Here is a 17,911-nt window from a genome sequence, read left to right as displayed (position 1 = left end):
TCATTTATGACTTGTTCAATTTTTAACATTATATTTTAATTTCTTTCAATCAGCAAAAATCTGCCTTCTTACCCTCTCCCACCCCTCCAACTTGAGAACTAAAGAAAAACAAACTTCATTACAAAGAATACATAGTCAATCAAAACAAATTTCCACATTGGTCATGTTAAAAAAAATATTTGCCTCATTCTGCACTCTAAGTTCTTCCCTCTCTATCAGGAGGTGAGTCATCTCTTTCATCATTAATTGGTCCTGTGGAATCTTGGCTGATTATTGCACTGGTAAGAGTTTCAAACTCTTCCAAAATTGTTTGCATTGACCATACTGCTGTCATTGCATAAATTGTTCTTCTGTTTCTATACACTTCATTATGCATCAGTTCATGTAAGTCTTCCCAGGTTTCTCTGAAACCATCCCTCCTCATCACTTCTTACAACACACTAATATTCCATCACATTTATATGACATAACTTGTCTATCCATCATCCAGCTCATGGGTTTCCCATCCTTTCTCACCTCAAAGGAGCTTATAAATACTTTGTACACCATCAGTTAGGTTGTTTTGCTTAGGTCTAATCTCTCTCTTATTCCACACTCCCCCTAATTCTCCCTCCTCTCCTTCTCTCCTTTCCCTTCCATTTCCCGATTGAATGAAGTGTGTTTCTGTACCCAACTGTGTGTATGTGTACTCTTCCTTCCTTTACTTCGGCTGACTTGCCCAACATCCTTCGGCCCATTAGATGGACTGGTTTCAACCAACCAATGTTGCTTATATACATATTCAGTTTTACGTACTGTCTTTAGACAAACAGAGCAGAAAATTCAGAACTTTGTGGCTTGCCTCTTCCTCTAAGCCTTCAGCTGAGAGAGACATTTCTAGAGCCCCTGGAGGCTGGGCTCATCCCTGCTTCCCTCAGATAAATATTGTGGTTAGGTGGACCCTCCCCAGAGGCCCACAGGGCCCCACACTTCGGCTTAGTAGAGAAAGACTGAAGCCATAAAAACTTTTGTTCAGTGACCCAGCCTCCCCCCAGGAATGGACAGGGTATTCACGGGGGAGTGGGGGAGGAGAGCTTGGTGAGCTATGAAAGATAGCCTTGAACTTCACATTTCTTCCCTCCTCTTCTCTCCCCCTCCCCTACTCTAGGCAGCCAGTGGCCTGTGCGAGCTTCTCTCTGTCAACAGTTGTGTGGGCCGAGTGAGGCGCATCTACCCCCAGTTGCTTCTTGCTCTGTTGGTCCAGGTCCATTACCACATTGGCCTGAACTTGCCTGGCAACAACTGTAGCTTCAGGGATGGCCCAAGCTCCATCTTTGTTCCTGTCCGGTAATCTCTACTCCTGTTACCAACCCTGACTTCCCATAAACCATCCATTAGATTTGACAATACAAGGGTAAACAGAAGCACAGCTAGTGAATCTGCTAATTCTTCAATTCTTTCCTATGAACATAAGTTTATAAAATATATATTCCTTAGGGTAAGGCCAAGTTATTTGGGGGGTGGGGGTGGAGGGCAAGAACTGATCACAAGATTTAGAATGAGAAAGATCTTAGAGACAATCTAAGGTCATTTTCCAGATACGAAAACTATCCTTCAGAGGGAAAGGACTTACCTGACCTTGCACAGGTATTAAGTAGCAGAGAATTGAACCTATGAGATCTGTATATAAAATACTTTGCAAACATTAAGCCACTACTTAAATGTCAGCTCTTACTGATTATTCCCACTTACCTAGCTGCCTCTCACCTTTAAGTCAGAACAAGTCAACAACTTTTCTTAGCAGTGTGTATAGATGGTAGGTGGAGTGGCTCATACAAGGTAATTTCCTGGGATTTCTGGCCCCTCCCATCTTGGCTAAAGCACCTGGAGGAGATTGTCAAGGGAAGCAGGGTTCCTTCAATGATGGGTGGTTGAATGTGAGTAGATGTCCTCCAAGATCCTTTCTAGCCCTGAGATTTGATGAGTTTTTAATCTAGGTCAGCAGCTGTATGTGATTCATTTGTTTCTGGGAGCTTCAGCTAAAGTCATTAACATTTGCCTAACACATGTCAGATTTACAAAATGTTTTTCCACAAAATTCTGGTAAGTATGCAACACAAGCATAGCATCCCATTAGTACTTACACTGCTTAGTCCCTGAAAGAGTGACTACTCAGTCGGAGTCTAGGGACAGCCCTAACAGTACAGCTCATGAGCCCCCACTGGTGTACTTCTCATTTCACAGACAAGGAAATATTTTCAGAAAAGGGAAGTGACCACCTCAAGGTCACATAGCTAGTAATGAGCAGTCTGGACTCAAAATCAAAATCTCTGGAGTCTAAAGCCAAATAGGAAAACTGATCATAGATTTAAGCCATAAGGTACCTTAGGAGCTACCGAATCCAACCCTGAGGCTTAGAGAGATGAAATGCTTTGCTGAGGGTCACGCATCTAGTAAACATCACAAGTAAGATGTGAACTCAGGTCTTCCTGATTTCACAGCCAGCACTCTAACCACCACCCAATCTTATCCCAGGTGATGCAGGAGAACCAGAGAGCTGGGTGGTAGGAAGAGGGTGTGGGCTAGCCTAAAAGACACAATTTTGCCACTAGCCCCAGGACTTTAGGGCACAACCTCTACATAGGGACAGATCACAACGCTCTTGTCCCAAAAATATAGATGGTTAGACAAAAGGATGTCAAAAGGTAAAAGAAGGTCTCAAAAGGATGATTAATTTTGCTTCTGTTTATTCTTGAGTTTCTAAGGCTAATTTTTTTTTCAAAACCTTGTTTTTAATGCACTAACACCCCCTAATGGAGATTTACAGTACCTAACACAGCATGTGTAAGAAGTTGCAGGTAAATTAAGAGACTTGCAATTCTGGGGCGAGGGTCCCCACCATTGGCATTCTGGGGTCCAGGGCCACGGCCAAGGTGACCTGGGTGGGGGTGAGGGTGTTTGGGGGGGGGATAGACAGCCCTAGCTTCCTCAGGGTAGAGTGAGGGTAGGTATGATGCTAGCTTTCTGCTATCCCACCAGGTGGGTGGTGAAAGTGGTCAAGACTCTTTTGTTCAAGATGGGTTGTTCTTATGAAGCTGCCCTGCTGGAGAGCCAAGGCGGCTGGGAGCTCATGGGCCAGGCTGAACATCACCACCGGGGCGTATCTCTGCTAGCCAGGTAAGCTCCCGGGTGAGCCAGTTCCAGGCCCTGGGTGTCTGGGAATGAAGGGCTTGGAGGGAGAGGCCAGGCTCTGGACTAAAGTCTACCTGCACCGACAGAGCTCCAGCATAGAAAGCACTCTCTTCACAACAACATAAGTATTTTTATCCCTTGTTTACCAAGGAGGAAGCAGAGTCTCAGTGAGTGAAGCAGCCTGTGCAAAGTCACATGTCTTAGGTCTGCTGACTCCTAGACCAGGGCCCTTCCCAGTACTCCACACTGTCCAAACTCCAGGTCAGAACCCAAGGGCTGTTGCTTTTCTTTCTGTGGTTGGCCACACCAGGACAGGAGAGGACTGAGGACTATAATCCTGGAGACTCAGCTGAAAGAATTAGGGAGTATTCAGCCTGGAGAGGAGGAGACTCAGGGGAAACCTGAATTCTGTCTTTAGTATTTGAGTATAAGTTCTACGAGGACATTGCTCTTTTGCTCTGGGTCGCTCACCTCGGACCCTGGCAACAGAGTAGAAGGCTGATAAATTCTTGTTGATTGATTGGCTCAAATATTTGAAGGATTTTCATTTGGAAACAGGATTAGATTTCAGAGCAGTGGGTGACTTTCAAAAAAGCAACTTTGGGGTGGATGGAAAGAAAAAAATCTTTGTTTACAATGAGAGCTATCCCAAGGGGGCTGGGGAAGCTGGCCCTGCAGATATCCCACAGGGCAGAAGTCAGGTGCTGTACACCCTGAGTGTGGAGCACCGTGCTCGTGTGGCTATGGGCACTAAGATGCACTCCCTAAAGGACAGACTGCATTGTGGTTCGGTGGATAGCGCCCCGGGCTGGGAGGTAGGGTGTGTGTTTGAGTCCAGGCTCTGCCACCATGTCAGAATCATAGAATCTCCCCCAAGGGCTCAAAGATGATGAACAGGAGCGTTCCACAGTCACTCTACCTTCCCTTAAAGACTTCCGCTGATGGAGGGCCCACCAGAGTTCTGGAGTCAGCCAATTCCACTCTTGGACAGTTTTCATTATCTGGAAGCCCCTTCCTAACACATCTAAACCAACGTATTGTTTCATTCTTTCAATCTGAATCCTATGTGCCTAACGCAGTCCCTGGCACATAGTAGGACCTTAATAAATGCTTATTGGTTGATAGATGCAATGCGCTCTTCTAACTTCCTCCCATTTGTCCTCGTTCTGCCTTCTGTGGCCAAGCAGGATAAGGCTGGTCCCTTTTGTACTGGAAAGCCCTTCAGATCCGTGAATAGACCAAACCCCTGACACCCCACCCCCTCCAGGCTGAAGAATGGGGATTAGCCGTGTTCTGTTGGGCGCCTGAGGGCAGAATCAGGAGCGATTGTGGGGAAGAGAGGGATGGAAAGGTAGATTTTAGCTCAACACCATGAAAACTTCCTAACAATTAAAGTCCTATGCCTTCTGTCAGGAACGTTAATGTAGAATCATGGGTTTACATGCTGGAAGGGATCTGGTGGAATCTGCTAACTTAACAAAGGGATCTTGTTGAGCTCAAGTGATTTTCTAAGGGTCACAGAAGTAGTAAATGGCCTCTGACTCCTTTTCTCACTCTGATAGCAGAGTGATTCCTCCATGTAACCTCAGAGTCCATTCCTGCTCTGAGATTCTCAGTGACAGAAATTAGAGAATCACATCTAAGGGCACATGATCAGACAACAAATGAAAGGCTGCCAGGAATTTAGAGAATCAGAAACCCCAGAAGGCTTCCTGGAGGAGAGGGCATTTGAGTTGATCCTTGGTTGATTTGGCGAAAGATGCAGGATGGACAACCACAGGGTCATAGGGTCATGGAATCATCAGGTTTAGAGACGGAAGAGACTTTAGAGACCATTGAGCCCAGCCGGCCATTTTACAGATGAGGAAATCCCTTCTTAATCATGGGGGCCTGGCCTGGCTTCACCCTCTCCCAGAAGCTGAGGCAGCTCCCCCACTCTGCGTCCCTCACTTTAACCCCCAGGGCCATGGTGCATTATTCCTGCCAAGAACTCTGTCGGGTGCTCTATCTACTGATTCCACTCCTGGAAAGAGGGGATGAGAAACACAGGATCACCGCCACTGCCTTCTTCGTGGAGGTAAACTCGGGCCTGGGCCAAGACAGAGTCAAAATGTATTTTTTAAGCACCTACTATGCGCCAGGCGCTGAGTTAAGTGCCAGTAATACAAAGAAAGGCAAAGGACAGACCCTGGCCTCAAGGAGCTGACAATCTAATAATGACTCCGATAGGACTGAAAACACCCCACATCGGAGCTTAGGGGGGCAAGCAGGGAGCACCCATAACACCATGGGGAAGGTGAAACTCTGAGGAATAACGATGCTATGATAACATATCTGCATAACACTTTAAACAGAGTTATACAAAGATAGGAATGGAACCTCTGATTTCACTGGGATAGGGAATTCTCCAGGTAGAAACTCCCCTTCCCAATCACAGGTCAACTCCTTTTCTGCATCCTTGAATCTTAGAGAACTTCCTGGAGCCCTGAGAGGTTGAGTGACTTGTCCAGGGTCACACAGCCAGTATATATCAAGATGGGACTTGGACCCAGGTCTTCCTGGCCGACTAGAGATATTATTCTACATTGTCTCGTGTGTGTGTGTGTGTGTGTGTGTGTGTGTGTGTGTGTGTGTGTGTAATATAGAGTTTAGAGTTAATTGGTAGTTCCAGTCGCATATGAGTTTTACACATGCTACGATACCTCATAGATGCATCTGTGTGTCATAGAGAGTTTAGCTAGTTATAAATGTAATTCTTGATCTATATTTTGATCTGTATTTAATCATATGAATTTTTTATATAAAATGGGCCCAGCCAATCAAGCTATATCCCCAGAGTGCACCCATTAGCCAGGATTCTGATATGCATATCTCTGTTTCTACATCAATCTCTCCATCATCTCTCTGTCTGTCCATCCATCTCCCTTTATCTCTGTGTATGTGTGTATCTATCCACCTATCACCCACCTATCTATCATGCATCTATCCATCCACTATCTATTCATGTATCCCTCCATTTATCATTCATCTATCTTTGCTGCATCTCTTTACCTGTCAATCTGTCCATCCACCCATTTGTCCACCCCTCCATCCATCATCCATCTATCATTGACACATCCCTTTACCCATCTACCTATAGCGATCCATCTGTCTATCTGGCCATCTACCTATCTATCTATCCCTCCATCTATCTATCCATATATTCCTCTATTTCTCTCCTCTTCCTCCCTCATCCATCTGTCCATCATCTATCTATCTATCTATCTATCTATCTATCTATCTATCTATCCATCCATCCATCTATCCATCCATCTATCCATCCAGCTACCTATCCATCTATACATCCCTCCATCTATTTATCTGTTTATCCCTCTATTTCTCTCCCCCTTCCTCATCATCCATCTATCCTTCTACCTACCCACCTATTTATACATACATCTATATGAGAGTTAGCATGGCTTAGTAGATAGAGAGCCAGCCTTGAAGCCAAGAAGACTTGGATTCAAATTCTGCCACTGACGCCTACTGGCTTTGTGATTAGCCAAGTGGCAAATTAGTTAACCTCCCATGGGACTAGGCAACCTTATATAAGACTATAAGTTATAAAGGAGGTGCTAACTGACATTGGTAGAAGGAGCTTCCTTAGCTGGGAGTATCCTATATGTGCGGATGATAAAATTCCACCCTCATATTTCTCGGACCCCTTTATTTGGCACCTTCCAAATCACGTCTTTAGTACTTAGAAAAAGTGTGATTTTTTTTTTGGTTTGGAGACATTCCCCAATCGACACAGATGTCTCATCACTTGTCATGTAACGTTGGGTGATATCCTAATCTGTGTTTGCATCTTTTCCTTCTATTAGACTACGAGTTCCATGAAGGCAGGGTCTGCATCTTATCTAAACTTTGTATTAAGTACACAGTAGGTAATTAATAAATGAATGAGGAAATTGAGATTCAAAGAAATCATAGGACTTAAAAATTGAGTGGATATAGTGTGCTAAGGTTTATAAAATACTTAAGAGATTATAAAAGGACCATATAGATCACCCAGTCCATTTTACAGAGGACAAGGAGACCCAGAAAAGGCCTGTGACTTGCCCAAAGTTCTCTCTCCTCCCTTTCCTCTCTCCCCCTTCCTTCTCTACTCTATTTTCTTTCTTGCTCCCTTCCTTTCTTCTATCCTTTCCTTATTCCTTCCTTTCTAAAATGAGGGAAAATAAACATTTATTAAGCACCTAGTGTGTGCCAGGCACTATGCTAAGCATTTTACAAATATCTCGTTTTATCTTCATGACAACAAGAGGTAGGTGCTAGTACTATCTCCATTTTATGATTTGGGGAAACTGAGGCAGCTGTTAAGTCACATGCCCAAGGTCACACAGCTAGTACGTGAAACCAGATTTGAATTCAGGTCTTCCCGAGCCTAGGCCCAGCATTCTTATCTACTTTACCACCTAACTGCCTGATGTTCAGCTGGAGAGACCTGGATTCTAGTTTGGACTCTATTTCTAACTCACTGTGTGACCTTGGTCAAGTATCTTCCCTATCTGGGTTTCATTTTCCTTCTTTTAAAAATGGGGAGAACAATTCTTGCCATGATCCCTCCACAGGGGGCATCACTGGTCAGTTAGTTGATCAACACTGATTAACTGCTGGAGATACAAAAAGAGGTGAAGGACAGCCCCTGCCCTCAAGGATCTTATAGACTAAAGGGCAGACAACATGCAAACAAATATATACAAAGCAATCTATATACAAGATTGCTAGGAGATAATGAACAGAGCAAAGGCACTAGAATTAAGAGGGGTCAGGGAAAGCTTCCTGCAGAAGGTGGGATTTTAGTTGGGACTTAGAGAGAGCCCGGGAGGTCAGTACCAGAGCAGAGGAGGGAGAGCATTCCAGGCATGGGGGACAGCCAGAGAGAATGCCCAGAGCCCAGAGATGGAAGATCTTGTTGGTGGAACAGGCAAGAGGCCTGTGTCATTAGATTGGAAGAGTTATATCGGGGAGTAAGGAGAAGCCTGGAAAGTTAGGAGGGGCCGGATTATAAAGGGTTCTTAATGACAAAGAAAACAGTTTATATTTTATCTTGGCTGTGATTGGGAGCCATTGGAGTTTATTGAGTAGGGAGTACCTTGATCAGACTTGAGCATTAGGAAAATCACTTTAGTAGCTGAATAGAGGATGGATGGGAGTGGGGAGAGCCTTGAGGCAGCAGACCCACCCCCAGCAGGTGTAAGGTAATGAGAGCTTGCACCAGGGTGGACTCCCTGTCAGAGGAGAGAAGGGAGCCTACAGGAGAACTATTGAGGAGGAAGAATTAGCAAGTCATAGCAACTGAGTGGCTACGTGGGGTGGGGTACGGGGGGTGGGGTGAGAGAGAGGGAAGAGTCAAAAATGACCTTTTGGTTATAAGCCTGGACCACTAGAAGGATCGTGGTGCCCTTGACAGAAACAGGAAAGTTTGGAAGGGGGGAAGCTTTGGGGCTAAAGATGATGAGTTCTGTTTTGAACATGCTGCATTTAAGATGCTCATGAAAGTCCAGTTTGAGATGTCTGAAAGGCAGTTTGGCCATCAGCAGAGAGACTGAGCCAGGACAGGGGCTGCTCACTGAATCCCCAGGAGCTGATGAGATGCCCACGTGAAGGAATATAGAGGGAGAAGAGGAGAGGGCCCAGAACAGGGCTCTGTGGGACCTCATAGAGGGCATGACCTAGAGGAAGATTCAACAAAGGAGACTGAGAAAGGAGATCCAGGAGAGAGTAGAATGCCAGAAACCTAGAGAGAAGAGAGGATGTAGGAGGAGTGACCAATGGTCAGAGGCAGCTGAGAGGCCAAGAATAAGGATGGAGAAAAGGCCGATGGATTTGGCAACTAAGAGATAACTGGTAACTTTGGACAGAGAAGTCGGAGTGGAATGATGAGGTGGGCAGCCAGGCTGTTAGGACTTAAGGAGAGAGAGAGGAGGGAAGGGGCAGGGGACACCAGTTGTAGCTGATTTCTCAAGGAGTTTAACCAGAAAGGCAGAAGAGATGAGGAACGATGTCGCTGAGATGGAAGGATCAAGGGAGGGGAAGATGAGAAATGTTTGGGAAGTAATTCGATCAACCTTGATTAATTGAAGCCCTAAAGTCCTCATTTTAAACCAGTCGCCTGTAAGAACAGCAGGATTAAGCCTTGGGGTAAATAAGTAATGAAATCACTTATTCAGAAACCTCATCTGTGGCTGGAAGTGAAGACATAGGTGAAGACAGCCTCCGGGGAGCTGAAGTAACCAAGATCCATGTTTGTTAGATCCACTGACTATCAGAAAGGGAAGGGACCTCAGAAAACCTGTAGCCTCTAATAGCTCTATACTTCCTCACTCAACCCACACACATGTAATAATTTATATGTAATATCGTAGTGTCAGGTCCCCAGGGTGTGGCTGGTTCCATCTCTCCCTCAGGACTCTAGGACTACCTTGAGAGTCAGTGGGTTTCTTCTATGGCCATTAGCTGGGGCCCTATATCAGTCACCACTTATAGTTAGCACTTCTCCCGCATCACTGATTAACCCCATGACTGAAACCTCCCTATCAATTCAACCAATGAACATTAATTCTCTTCTGGAAAGGTACAGAGGTAAAAAAAAATTCTCCCTGAGCCCCAAGAGGGAGCATATTCTCCCTGATGCCACCTTGGTCCTGAGGAGAGAGGGTTCAAACTCAATGTCATTACAAAGCATCCACCCATACTGAGGTCACTTTCCCATGCAGCATGGCCACTGGACAAGTGGGTGCCTTGCTGTAGGACATGGTATCTCTGGTAGACACACTGCTGGGCTAGACTTCAGCCAGGCACACAGTAGGCACAGCATTAATACATAAGAAATGTTTTTTGACTGACTGTTGACTGTTGCTGGAAAACTCCAACTTACATCTTTCAACATCTCACAAAGCCTTCTACCTAAGGGAAAAAAATAAACATCCAAACAGGAAGGAGTCCCATACTGGACACAGACTTGTGCTCAGGGCCATAGGCTTATACCTTGTTATAGATGGAAAGCACCCTAGAAATAGAAGGCATAGCAGGAAGAGCCCTGGGCTTCGGGTCAATGATCCTGGGTTCCAGTACTGACTAGTGGTTGACCCTGGATGAATCTCTTTACTTTTCTGAGCCTCAGCCTTTTTGTCCGTAAAATGGGAATAAAAAATACCTGCATTTCCTATCTCACAGGGATGTTGTGAGGAATTCACTCTGTAAACTTTAAAGGGCCATATTTTTCATCGTCATCATCAGTCAGAGGAGTTTCCTGCTCCCTCCACTTCCTCTTCCCTTAACCCTCTCTACCTATCTCTCTCTCCTTCCCTCTCCCCCTCTCCCTCATTCTTTCCTTCTCTTTCCCTCTCCACCTCCTCCCCTCCCTCTCCTCCTTTCTGCTTCTCCTCTTCCCTTTTCTTCTCTCTCCCCCTCTTCCTCCCCACCCCATCTCCCACTCCCTCCTCTCCCTCTCCTTCCCCTTCCCCTTCCATCTCTTCCTTTCCTTCTCCTTCTATGTTTTTCTCTCCCTCCCTTACCCTCTTCCTTCCCTTCCCTCTATGTTTCCACCTCTCCCTCTGCCCTCTCCCTCCTCTTTCCTCTCCTTTCTCCTCCCTCATCTTCCCTCTTCCCTCTCCTTCCCCTTCCCTGTCTCCATCCCTCCCTCCCCCTCTCCTTCCCCTTCCCTGTCTCCATCCCTCCCTCCCCCTCCCCACCTCCCTGTCTTTCTGCCTCTCCCTCTCCCTCTCCTTTTTCCTCCCCTCTCCCTCCCAGCCACCAGCCCCACAGGCAATGTCCAATTATCTCCTCAGCTCCTGCGCATGGAGCAGATAAAGAGGATTCCAGAGGAGTACTCCCTGGGCCGAATGTCCAAGGGCTTGACCAATGAAGACCCCATCATGAAGGTGCTCTGTATCAGAGGCTTGGTCATTATGGCCCACAGGTCAGAAAAGGTGAGAGAGCTAAGCGGGGAGGGGAGGAGGTGGTAACTGTCAAGATTTAGAGGGTACAGGGTGAAGTGTGAGCAGGAGCAACCAAGTTCCTGGGCAGAAGGAGTCCTGAGTCCTTTTTGCTACCTAATCCATCCCCTTCTCCTTCCCATGACCTTGGACCAGTACCTTTCTCTGTTCATAACTTCAGCCTCCCCATCTGTAAAATGGGCAGCCGTCTCCCCTAGGAACCAATACCTTAAGGATCACTGATCTATTCCCAACACAAAGCACTCAGTTACACCCTTAGGGTGGCCCTGTGCAGTGGGCCAGGCAAGGATCTTTATCTCTCTTTTCCAGGTGAGAAAACTGAAGACTAAAGAGATTAAGTTCTCACCATCAACATCAACACCCTCAAGAAAAAACACAGACCTACCATGTGTGAGACTTTGGGCTTGGTTCTGGGGACACGGAAGGGGGTCAGGCATGCTCCCTGCCCCTGGCTGGGGAGTTGGCACAGATATCAGGCCAACACGAGACTATCTCTGCTAAGAGCTGGGCCAGCCCAGGTAGTGTACATGTCAAAGGGATTCAGGAGGGCCAGGTCTGTGGTTCAGTGTGGTCAGGAAAGGCTTCCTGGGAAGTGACCTCAGAGGCCATCCAGGCTAACCCCCTTTCATTTTACAAATGAGGAAACTGAGACCCAGAGGGAGGATGTGGCTTTCCAAGGTCACCCAGTTGGAAAAGGGCAGGAATTGGCTATATACAGAGGGAAGAAGGGATATTTCAGGAGCGAATGGTCAACCTAAGATTCCAACCTGGATCCCTTGACTCTCAGGCGAGGGCTCGCTCCTCTCCCTTCTTCCCCACAGAGTAACAAAATCCAGGCTCTTCTGCCCTCCATGATGAAAGGCCTGCAGTGGGTGGATGGCTTGCTGGCAGTGGAGGCGGTCAGCAACGTCAAGACCATCCTGAAGTCTCAGGATAAGAAGTCAAACGATGTCACCATTTACCTGGAAATCCTGCAGGTTCTCCAGCCTCACTTCGACGATGTAAGGACAAAGAGGGGAAGGGAAAGGTGGGTGGACTTGGGGCGTGACCCTGGACTATGAGACTGCTGTGTCAGGGCCTGGAAGTGACCTCTCAACCCCGGTCTTCTCTGATCCTTCACTGATTCCTCTCTTCTGCTGGGGGAATCACAGAATCAGTTCAGTACAGTACCCCCCAACACAACCCAATCCATTTCAAGCTTTTAATTAAACAATGACAAAACAGAAAATAGCTCCTGCCCACAAGGAGCTTCCATTCTTCTGGTGGGGCTGGGGTAGGAGATACAGCGGAAAACAGTTTAGCCTAGACATAATAATCTGATAATGGGGGAGCAGAAAGTGTTTCCTATCATAAGTAACATCTGAGATGAACCTTGAAGAAAGCCAAGGATTTTGGAAGCAAAAGTGAAGGGGGAGAACATGGCAGACCCAAGGGACCACAGCCTGTGCAGAAGGAAATCAGGAGTCCAAGAGACCTTGTGTTTGAGGCTGTGAACCCCAAAACTCTGAATGAGTCTCCTAAAGACTCCAAGCCTCATTTGGCTTATCTGTAAAATGTGTTGCCTCCCTTTGATGAGTAAATGAGAATCAAAGGAAATAATTGATGTCAACATTTCTGAAGCCTTAAGAGGAAGACAACAAGCATTAAGCTCCTACTATGTGTCAGACACCGTGCTAAGTGATTGACAAATATCTCATTTTGATCCTCAGTACAATGGTGGGAAGTGGTTCTTATTATTAGCCCAACTTTACAGTTGAGGAAACCAAGGCAGAGAGAGGTTAAGTGACTTGCCCAGGGTCACACAGCTGGTAAGCATCTGAGGCTAGATTTGAATTCAGGTTTTCCTGACTCCAGGCTCAGTCCTCTGTGCACTGTGGGACCCCCCTAACTGCCTCAAGATACCTCAAAATACCGTATCAATACGTAAGCCCTATCTATACTTGCTCATACTCCCCACACGTTGTGTTATATTTGTGGGAGAGCATGTCTTGGGTCTACAGACAGCATACTCCATTTCATTTATATGCCATTTATTAAATTATTTAATATTATTTATTTATTAACTTTGCTTTGAGCTAATTGTATTCCCACTGACTACAGAAAAAGTCTATGGGTCAGTGGGAACTTGTGAACTCTTCTTTTGAGTGGATGGGAATCCATAGCATACTTTGAGCCTGGATTAGCAGCTATTCTGGGATAGTTTCCCCAAATCTTGCAACTTGGAGGTAAACCTCAGAGGTCACGTAGGACAAATCCTTAAACAAAAATCCCCTCTAAAATATACTTGGCAAGTAGTGCAACCTATTCTTAAAGACCCCCAGCGTTGGGGAAACTCACTGCCACCCAATGCGCCCCATTCCACTTGGAGATGGCTATAATTTCTAAGAAATTTATCTTCCTATAAGGCTGAAATCTACCTCTGTGAACTCTGTGGACCAAAGGACAGAGTCGCTTGGGTCAATCCACTAGAGATCTCTATGTACAATTTCCTGAGTTTGGTTATCTGGTTAGACAGGGCCACAAGCCTGCCCTGAAAGACTTAGCGAGATACTTGGCTGTGGTGGGAGGGATGCCACATTTGTAAAGCCGCATCAGCGAGTGGGTGCAAAGAACCCTGTGAAGGGGACCAGGAGACCTGGTTTATAGTTGCAGCTCTCTTGCTACCTATCTGGGTGACCTTGGACTAGTCATGCATTATTTGTGATACTCAATTTCCTTATTTGTAAAATGAACAGATGGGACTTGAAAGTCTCTGAAGTTCTTTTGAGCTTTGACATTCTCTGTTCTAAGGTTGCCCTCCACTCCACTCCACACACATACACCCCAACCCAGTCACCCCATGACTCAGTGGTTCCTGCTTCAGAATAGGGAGGAAGTGCGTTTGGCAGCCATCAGCCTCTTTGGTAAGGTGGTTCGGCTACTGCGGAGCCCCTGCACACCCCTCACAGAGCAGCAGCTGGTGAACTGCCTGGTACCTCTGATCCTGCAGCTTCAGGAGGGGAACCCGGTTGTGGGCAAGGTGAGTCTGTGTGTCTGGGTACGGTGAAAGGAGGGGGAGATGAGCATGTTCCTCATTTTAAGCAAGCCTGCTGGGAGGCAGGGGGGGGGGGCGCGGGAATGAAGGTGGGCCTCACTCAATACAAGCCAGAAAATCTCTAGGTTGGAAGGGATGTTCTTCTAGTCCTACCTGCATGCCTCACCAAGTGGCCCTCCAGCTTCTACTGAAGGAAGACCTATCCATGAAAGGGCACTTCTGGGGTGGTGGGGGTTACCCTCCTATTCACGTCACTCTGGCTCTGGTCTCAGTTTGGGTTCAGCAGGGGTATGGGGTCCACGGACCTGGTTAAGTCTTGGCTTTGCCACTCACTAGTTGTATGTCTTTGGAGACACCACCTCCCTTCTTTGTCTGTCTCTTCATTTATAAAATGGAGGGTAAAGGTACATACCATTCCTTCTTCCTTCATGGGGTATAAGGCACCCTATAAAAACATGGGCCATTATTCTCTTGATCCCGCCCCTTTCTAATCCACCTACAGAAATGTAAGAAGACCTTGTCCTATTGCTGTTACCACATGGCTTGGGTCCTACCAAAAATGATGTATAGCAAAAAGCCATGGGACATCAGCCAGCAGACCGTGACCAAGATCTGCAAGTACTTGGTGAGTCCTGGGCACGCACTTCCCACCCTGGGGAAGAAATGCACTGCAACCCAGTAAGCACTAATGAATCACCTCCTGTGTTGCCAAGCTCTCTGTGGAGTACTGGGATACAAAGGCAAAAGTCCCTGCTTTCGAGGAGTTTCCATTCTATTTGGTGGAAAGAACACAGACACAGAAAATTAAATAATATATACAAAATTATGCAAAGTAATTTCAATAGGGAGAGAGTCCAGAGGCAGGGATCAGGCATCTGCACTGTCTTATAGGAAGGCAAGGATTATATGAGTCAGAGGAGAGAAGGAAATGCATTCCCCTAGACATGGGAGAACATTCATACAAAGACACGGAGGTAGGAAATGGGACTTCAGTCTCAGAAAGGAAGTCACTTCTCTTTTAAGTTGCCTCATCTGTAAATGAGGAGGTTGGACAAGATGACCTAGAAGGTCCCTCCCAGTTCTAAATCTGCAAGGATCTTAGGTAGGCTAGTATGATTGGAAGGGAGAGTGTGTGCAGGGGAGTACACACTGGAAATAAAACCAGAAAGGGACAGCCGTGCAGTCACAGAATGAAATCCCCAGTGACGCCTCGTCTTTGTCAGTTGTTGTAGCTGGATCACACTGTGTACCATGAGCCTCCCATTACCCTCTGGGGAAAGGGGAAAAGAAGAGAACGGGCATTTTTAAGTGCCTACCATGTGCCAAGCACTGTGCCAAATGCTTTACAGATATTACCTCATTTGAGCCTTTGGAGGAATCCTCTCTTTTAATTCTTCAGAGACCCATTGTATGCCATAATTCATAGTCATGTAACAATGCCAGTAAAATATTAATATATACAAATACAGGGTGTCCCAAAAGCCTTAATGCAGTTTACGCTTGTAAAAGCTTCAAATGGCACAGTATATGCAAATGCCTAAGGTAACACACAATATGACATGCTAAGTGCATCAGAGACATTGTAGGGGAAGGGTCATTGCCTACTGGTGTGTGTCAAGAAGGACTTAGGTCAGCTCACTCATCTTCTAGAACAAGAAATTGAAGCCTACAATCGAAGAACTGCCTAGAAGAGACCTTAGAAAGCATTTACTCCAATTGCCTAGTTTACTTTTAAAATCTTAATTAAGTAATTAAATCATAATTTTTTTAATCAGCAAAAATTTGCCTTCTGTCCCTCCAACCCCCATTCCTCTATTAAGAATGAAAGAAAAACAAACTTCTGTTATCAATGTGTATAGTCAAGCAAAACAGATTTCCACATTGGCCGTGTCCAATTACACGCACACAAACATATACATGTACATATGCATACAAACATGCAGACATATATGTCCATATATGTGTATACACGCCTTCAATTATATGAGATAATTTCCTTTAACCTTCCTCTCCCTTCCTCCTTAGCATATTCCTCTTTCCCTGTCTATCCATTCTTCTTTTAAGATCACCAAGACCTAACAGAAGCACTCCAAGGCATACTGTCTAATTAAACTTCTTCTGTGACCGCTAATGATGATAGGGTTCAAAGGAGACACATATATAATCTCCACATATTTGAACATATACAATTTATCCTTATTTAGCCCCTTATGATTATTCATTTATTTTTACCTTTTTATGTTTCCCTTTGACTTTTATATTTGGAGTTCAAAGTTTCTACACAACCCTCATATTTTTATCAGGAATGCTTGCAAGACCTCTACTTCACTACAGATTCATTTTTCCCCCTTGTATGATATGCTCCGTTTTGCTGGGTGAGTTATTCTTGGCCAGTAAACTTAGATCCTTCACCTTTTGGAATCTCATATTACAAGTTCTCCGTTTCTTCATGGTGGTAGCTGCTAAATTGTGTGTGATCCTGACTGTGGCTCCTCACTACTTGAATTCTTTCTTTCTAAATGCTTGCGATATTTTTTATTTGACCTGAGAAGTCTGAATTTTGGCTCTGATGTTCCTGGGAGTTTTCATTTGGGAGTTTCTTTCAGGAGGTGACAGATGGATTCTTTCTATTTCTGCTTTGCTCTCTGGTTCTAAGAGATCTGGGCAGTTTTCTTTTGTGATTTCTTGAAATATGATGTGTAAGCTCTTTTTTTGGTTATGGCTTTCATATGGTATGTTTAATGTTTATGGTAGTTTAATGATTCTTACATCTTTGATCTATTTCCAAATAGTCACTTTTACAATTAAATACTTTGCAGTTTCTTCCTTTTAGTCAGTATTTTGACTTTAATATTTCATATCGTCTCATGGAATCATTGACTTCTATTTGGTTCATTCTAATATTCAGGCAGTTTGTTTCCTGGACAACGTTTTGTGCCTATTGTGCCAAGCTGTTAATTTCCTTTCCAATTCTTTCTTCCATAGTTCTCATTTCTTTTCTATTTTTTTTTCCTCTAGTGCTCTCAATTCATTTATAAATTTTAAAAAACCTCTTTTTAAAATTCTTGCTTCTTCTCTTCAGGAATTCTATTCTATTTGGGCACAAGCCCAAGCTGTGTTTTAATTTGAGGCTTTGCTCATAAACCCTCTAGAGTCATTCTCTTCATCTAGGTTTGCATCTTGAATATATGTTACCATGATAGTTTGATGGGGTTATTTATTTGCTTGCTTGGGGTTGGGGAACACAGAGAATTCAAAAGGGCTATTTCTCAGTTGGCAGATGTGGGGGGGATTTTGGCCTAGGTGACCACCCACCATGACAGTGCCCTAGTGTTCCTGACCCAGAGCCTGGAATATACCAAAAGCCCTCGGCCTGCCCTCCGGAGGAGTGCAGTCACCTTCATAGGTAAATCTTAACCCTGCCTTGGTGTCTCCAATGGTGGGGCTGGAGGTGGGTTCACTTCGGATTGAATGGGGCCCTTTGTGAGACAAGCCTCAAGGAGGAGGCCAAGGGAGAGAATCCTGTGCTAGAGGAATGTTCATATCACTTCCTATTCTCCCCCATAACCCACAATTTGTCTGCACATGGATATATTCCTTCTTCTCCCTAAGGTGCTCCAGAGGCCCCTGTGAGATATCTTACCTCAGACACTTACTAGCTCATGACCTAGGCCTGGGTCTCGGTTTCCTCGTCTGTAAAATG

At 45.3% G+C, this 17,911-nt stretch overlaps 1 protein-coding gene across 1 annotated transcript in view; it reads left to right on the top strand.

Moving 5' to 3' along the window:
• Window positions 1–17,911, top strand: part of MROH7 (maestro heat like repeat family member 7) — a 66,566-nt gene that overhangs the window by 46,251 nt on the left and 2,404 nt on the right. The window contains exons 12-20 of the mRNA XM_036757234.1: window positions 1,148–1,326; window positions 3,019–3,156; window positions 5,134–5,248; window positions 11,007–11,147; window positions 11,484–11,564; window positions 11,996–12,175; window positions 14,038–14,193; window positions 14,711–14,833; window positions 17,512–17,614. Of these exons, the coding sequence (XP_036613129.1) occupies window positions 1,148–1,326; window positions 3,019–3,156; window positions 5,134–5,248; window positions 11,007–11,147; window positions 11,484–11,564; window positions 11,996–12,175; window positions 14,038–14,193; window positions 14,711–14,833; window positions 17,512–17,614 (1,216 nt within the window). The remainder of the gene's footprint in view (window positions 1–1,147; window positions 1,327–3,018; window positions 3,157–5,133; window positions 5,249–11,006; window positions 11,148–11,483; window positions 11,565–11,995; window positions 12,176–14,037; window positions 14,194–14,710; window positions 14,834–17,511; window positions 17,615–17,911) is intronic.

This window comes from Trichosurus vulpecula, chromosome 4 (genome assembly GCF_011100635.1).
Source record: "Trichosurus vulpecula isolate mTriVul1 chromosome 4, mTriVul1.pri, whole genome shotgun sequence".
Taxonomy (NCBI): domain Eukaryota; kingdom Metazoa; phylum Chordata; class Mammalia; order Diprotodontia; family Phalangeridae; genus Trichosurus; species Trichosurus vulpecula.
The sequence above is the reverse complement of the archived record's forward strand: the minus strand, read 5'-3'. Positions and strand labels throughout refer to the sequence as shown.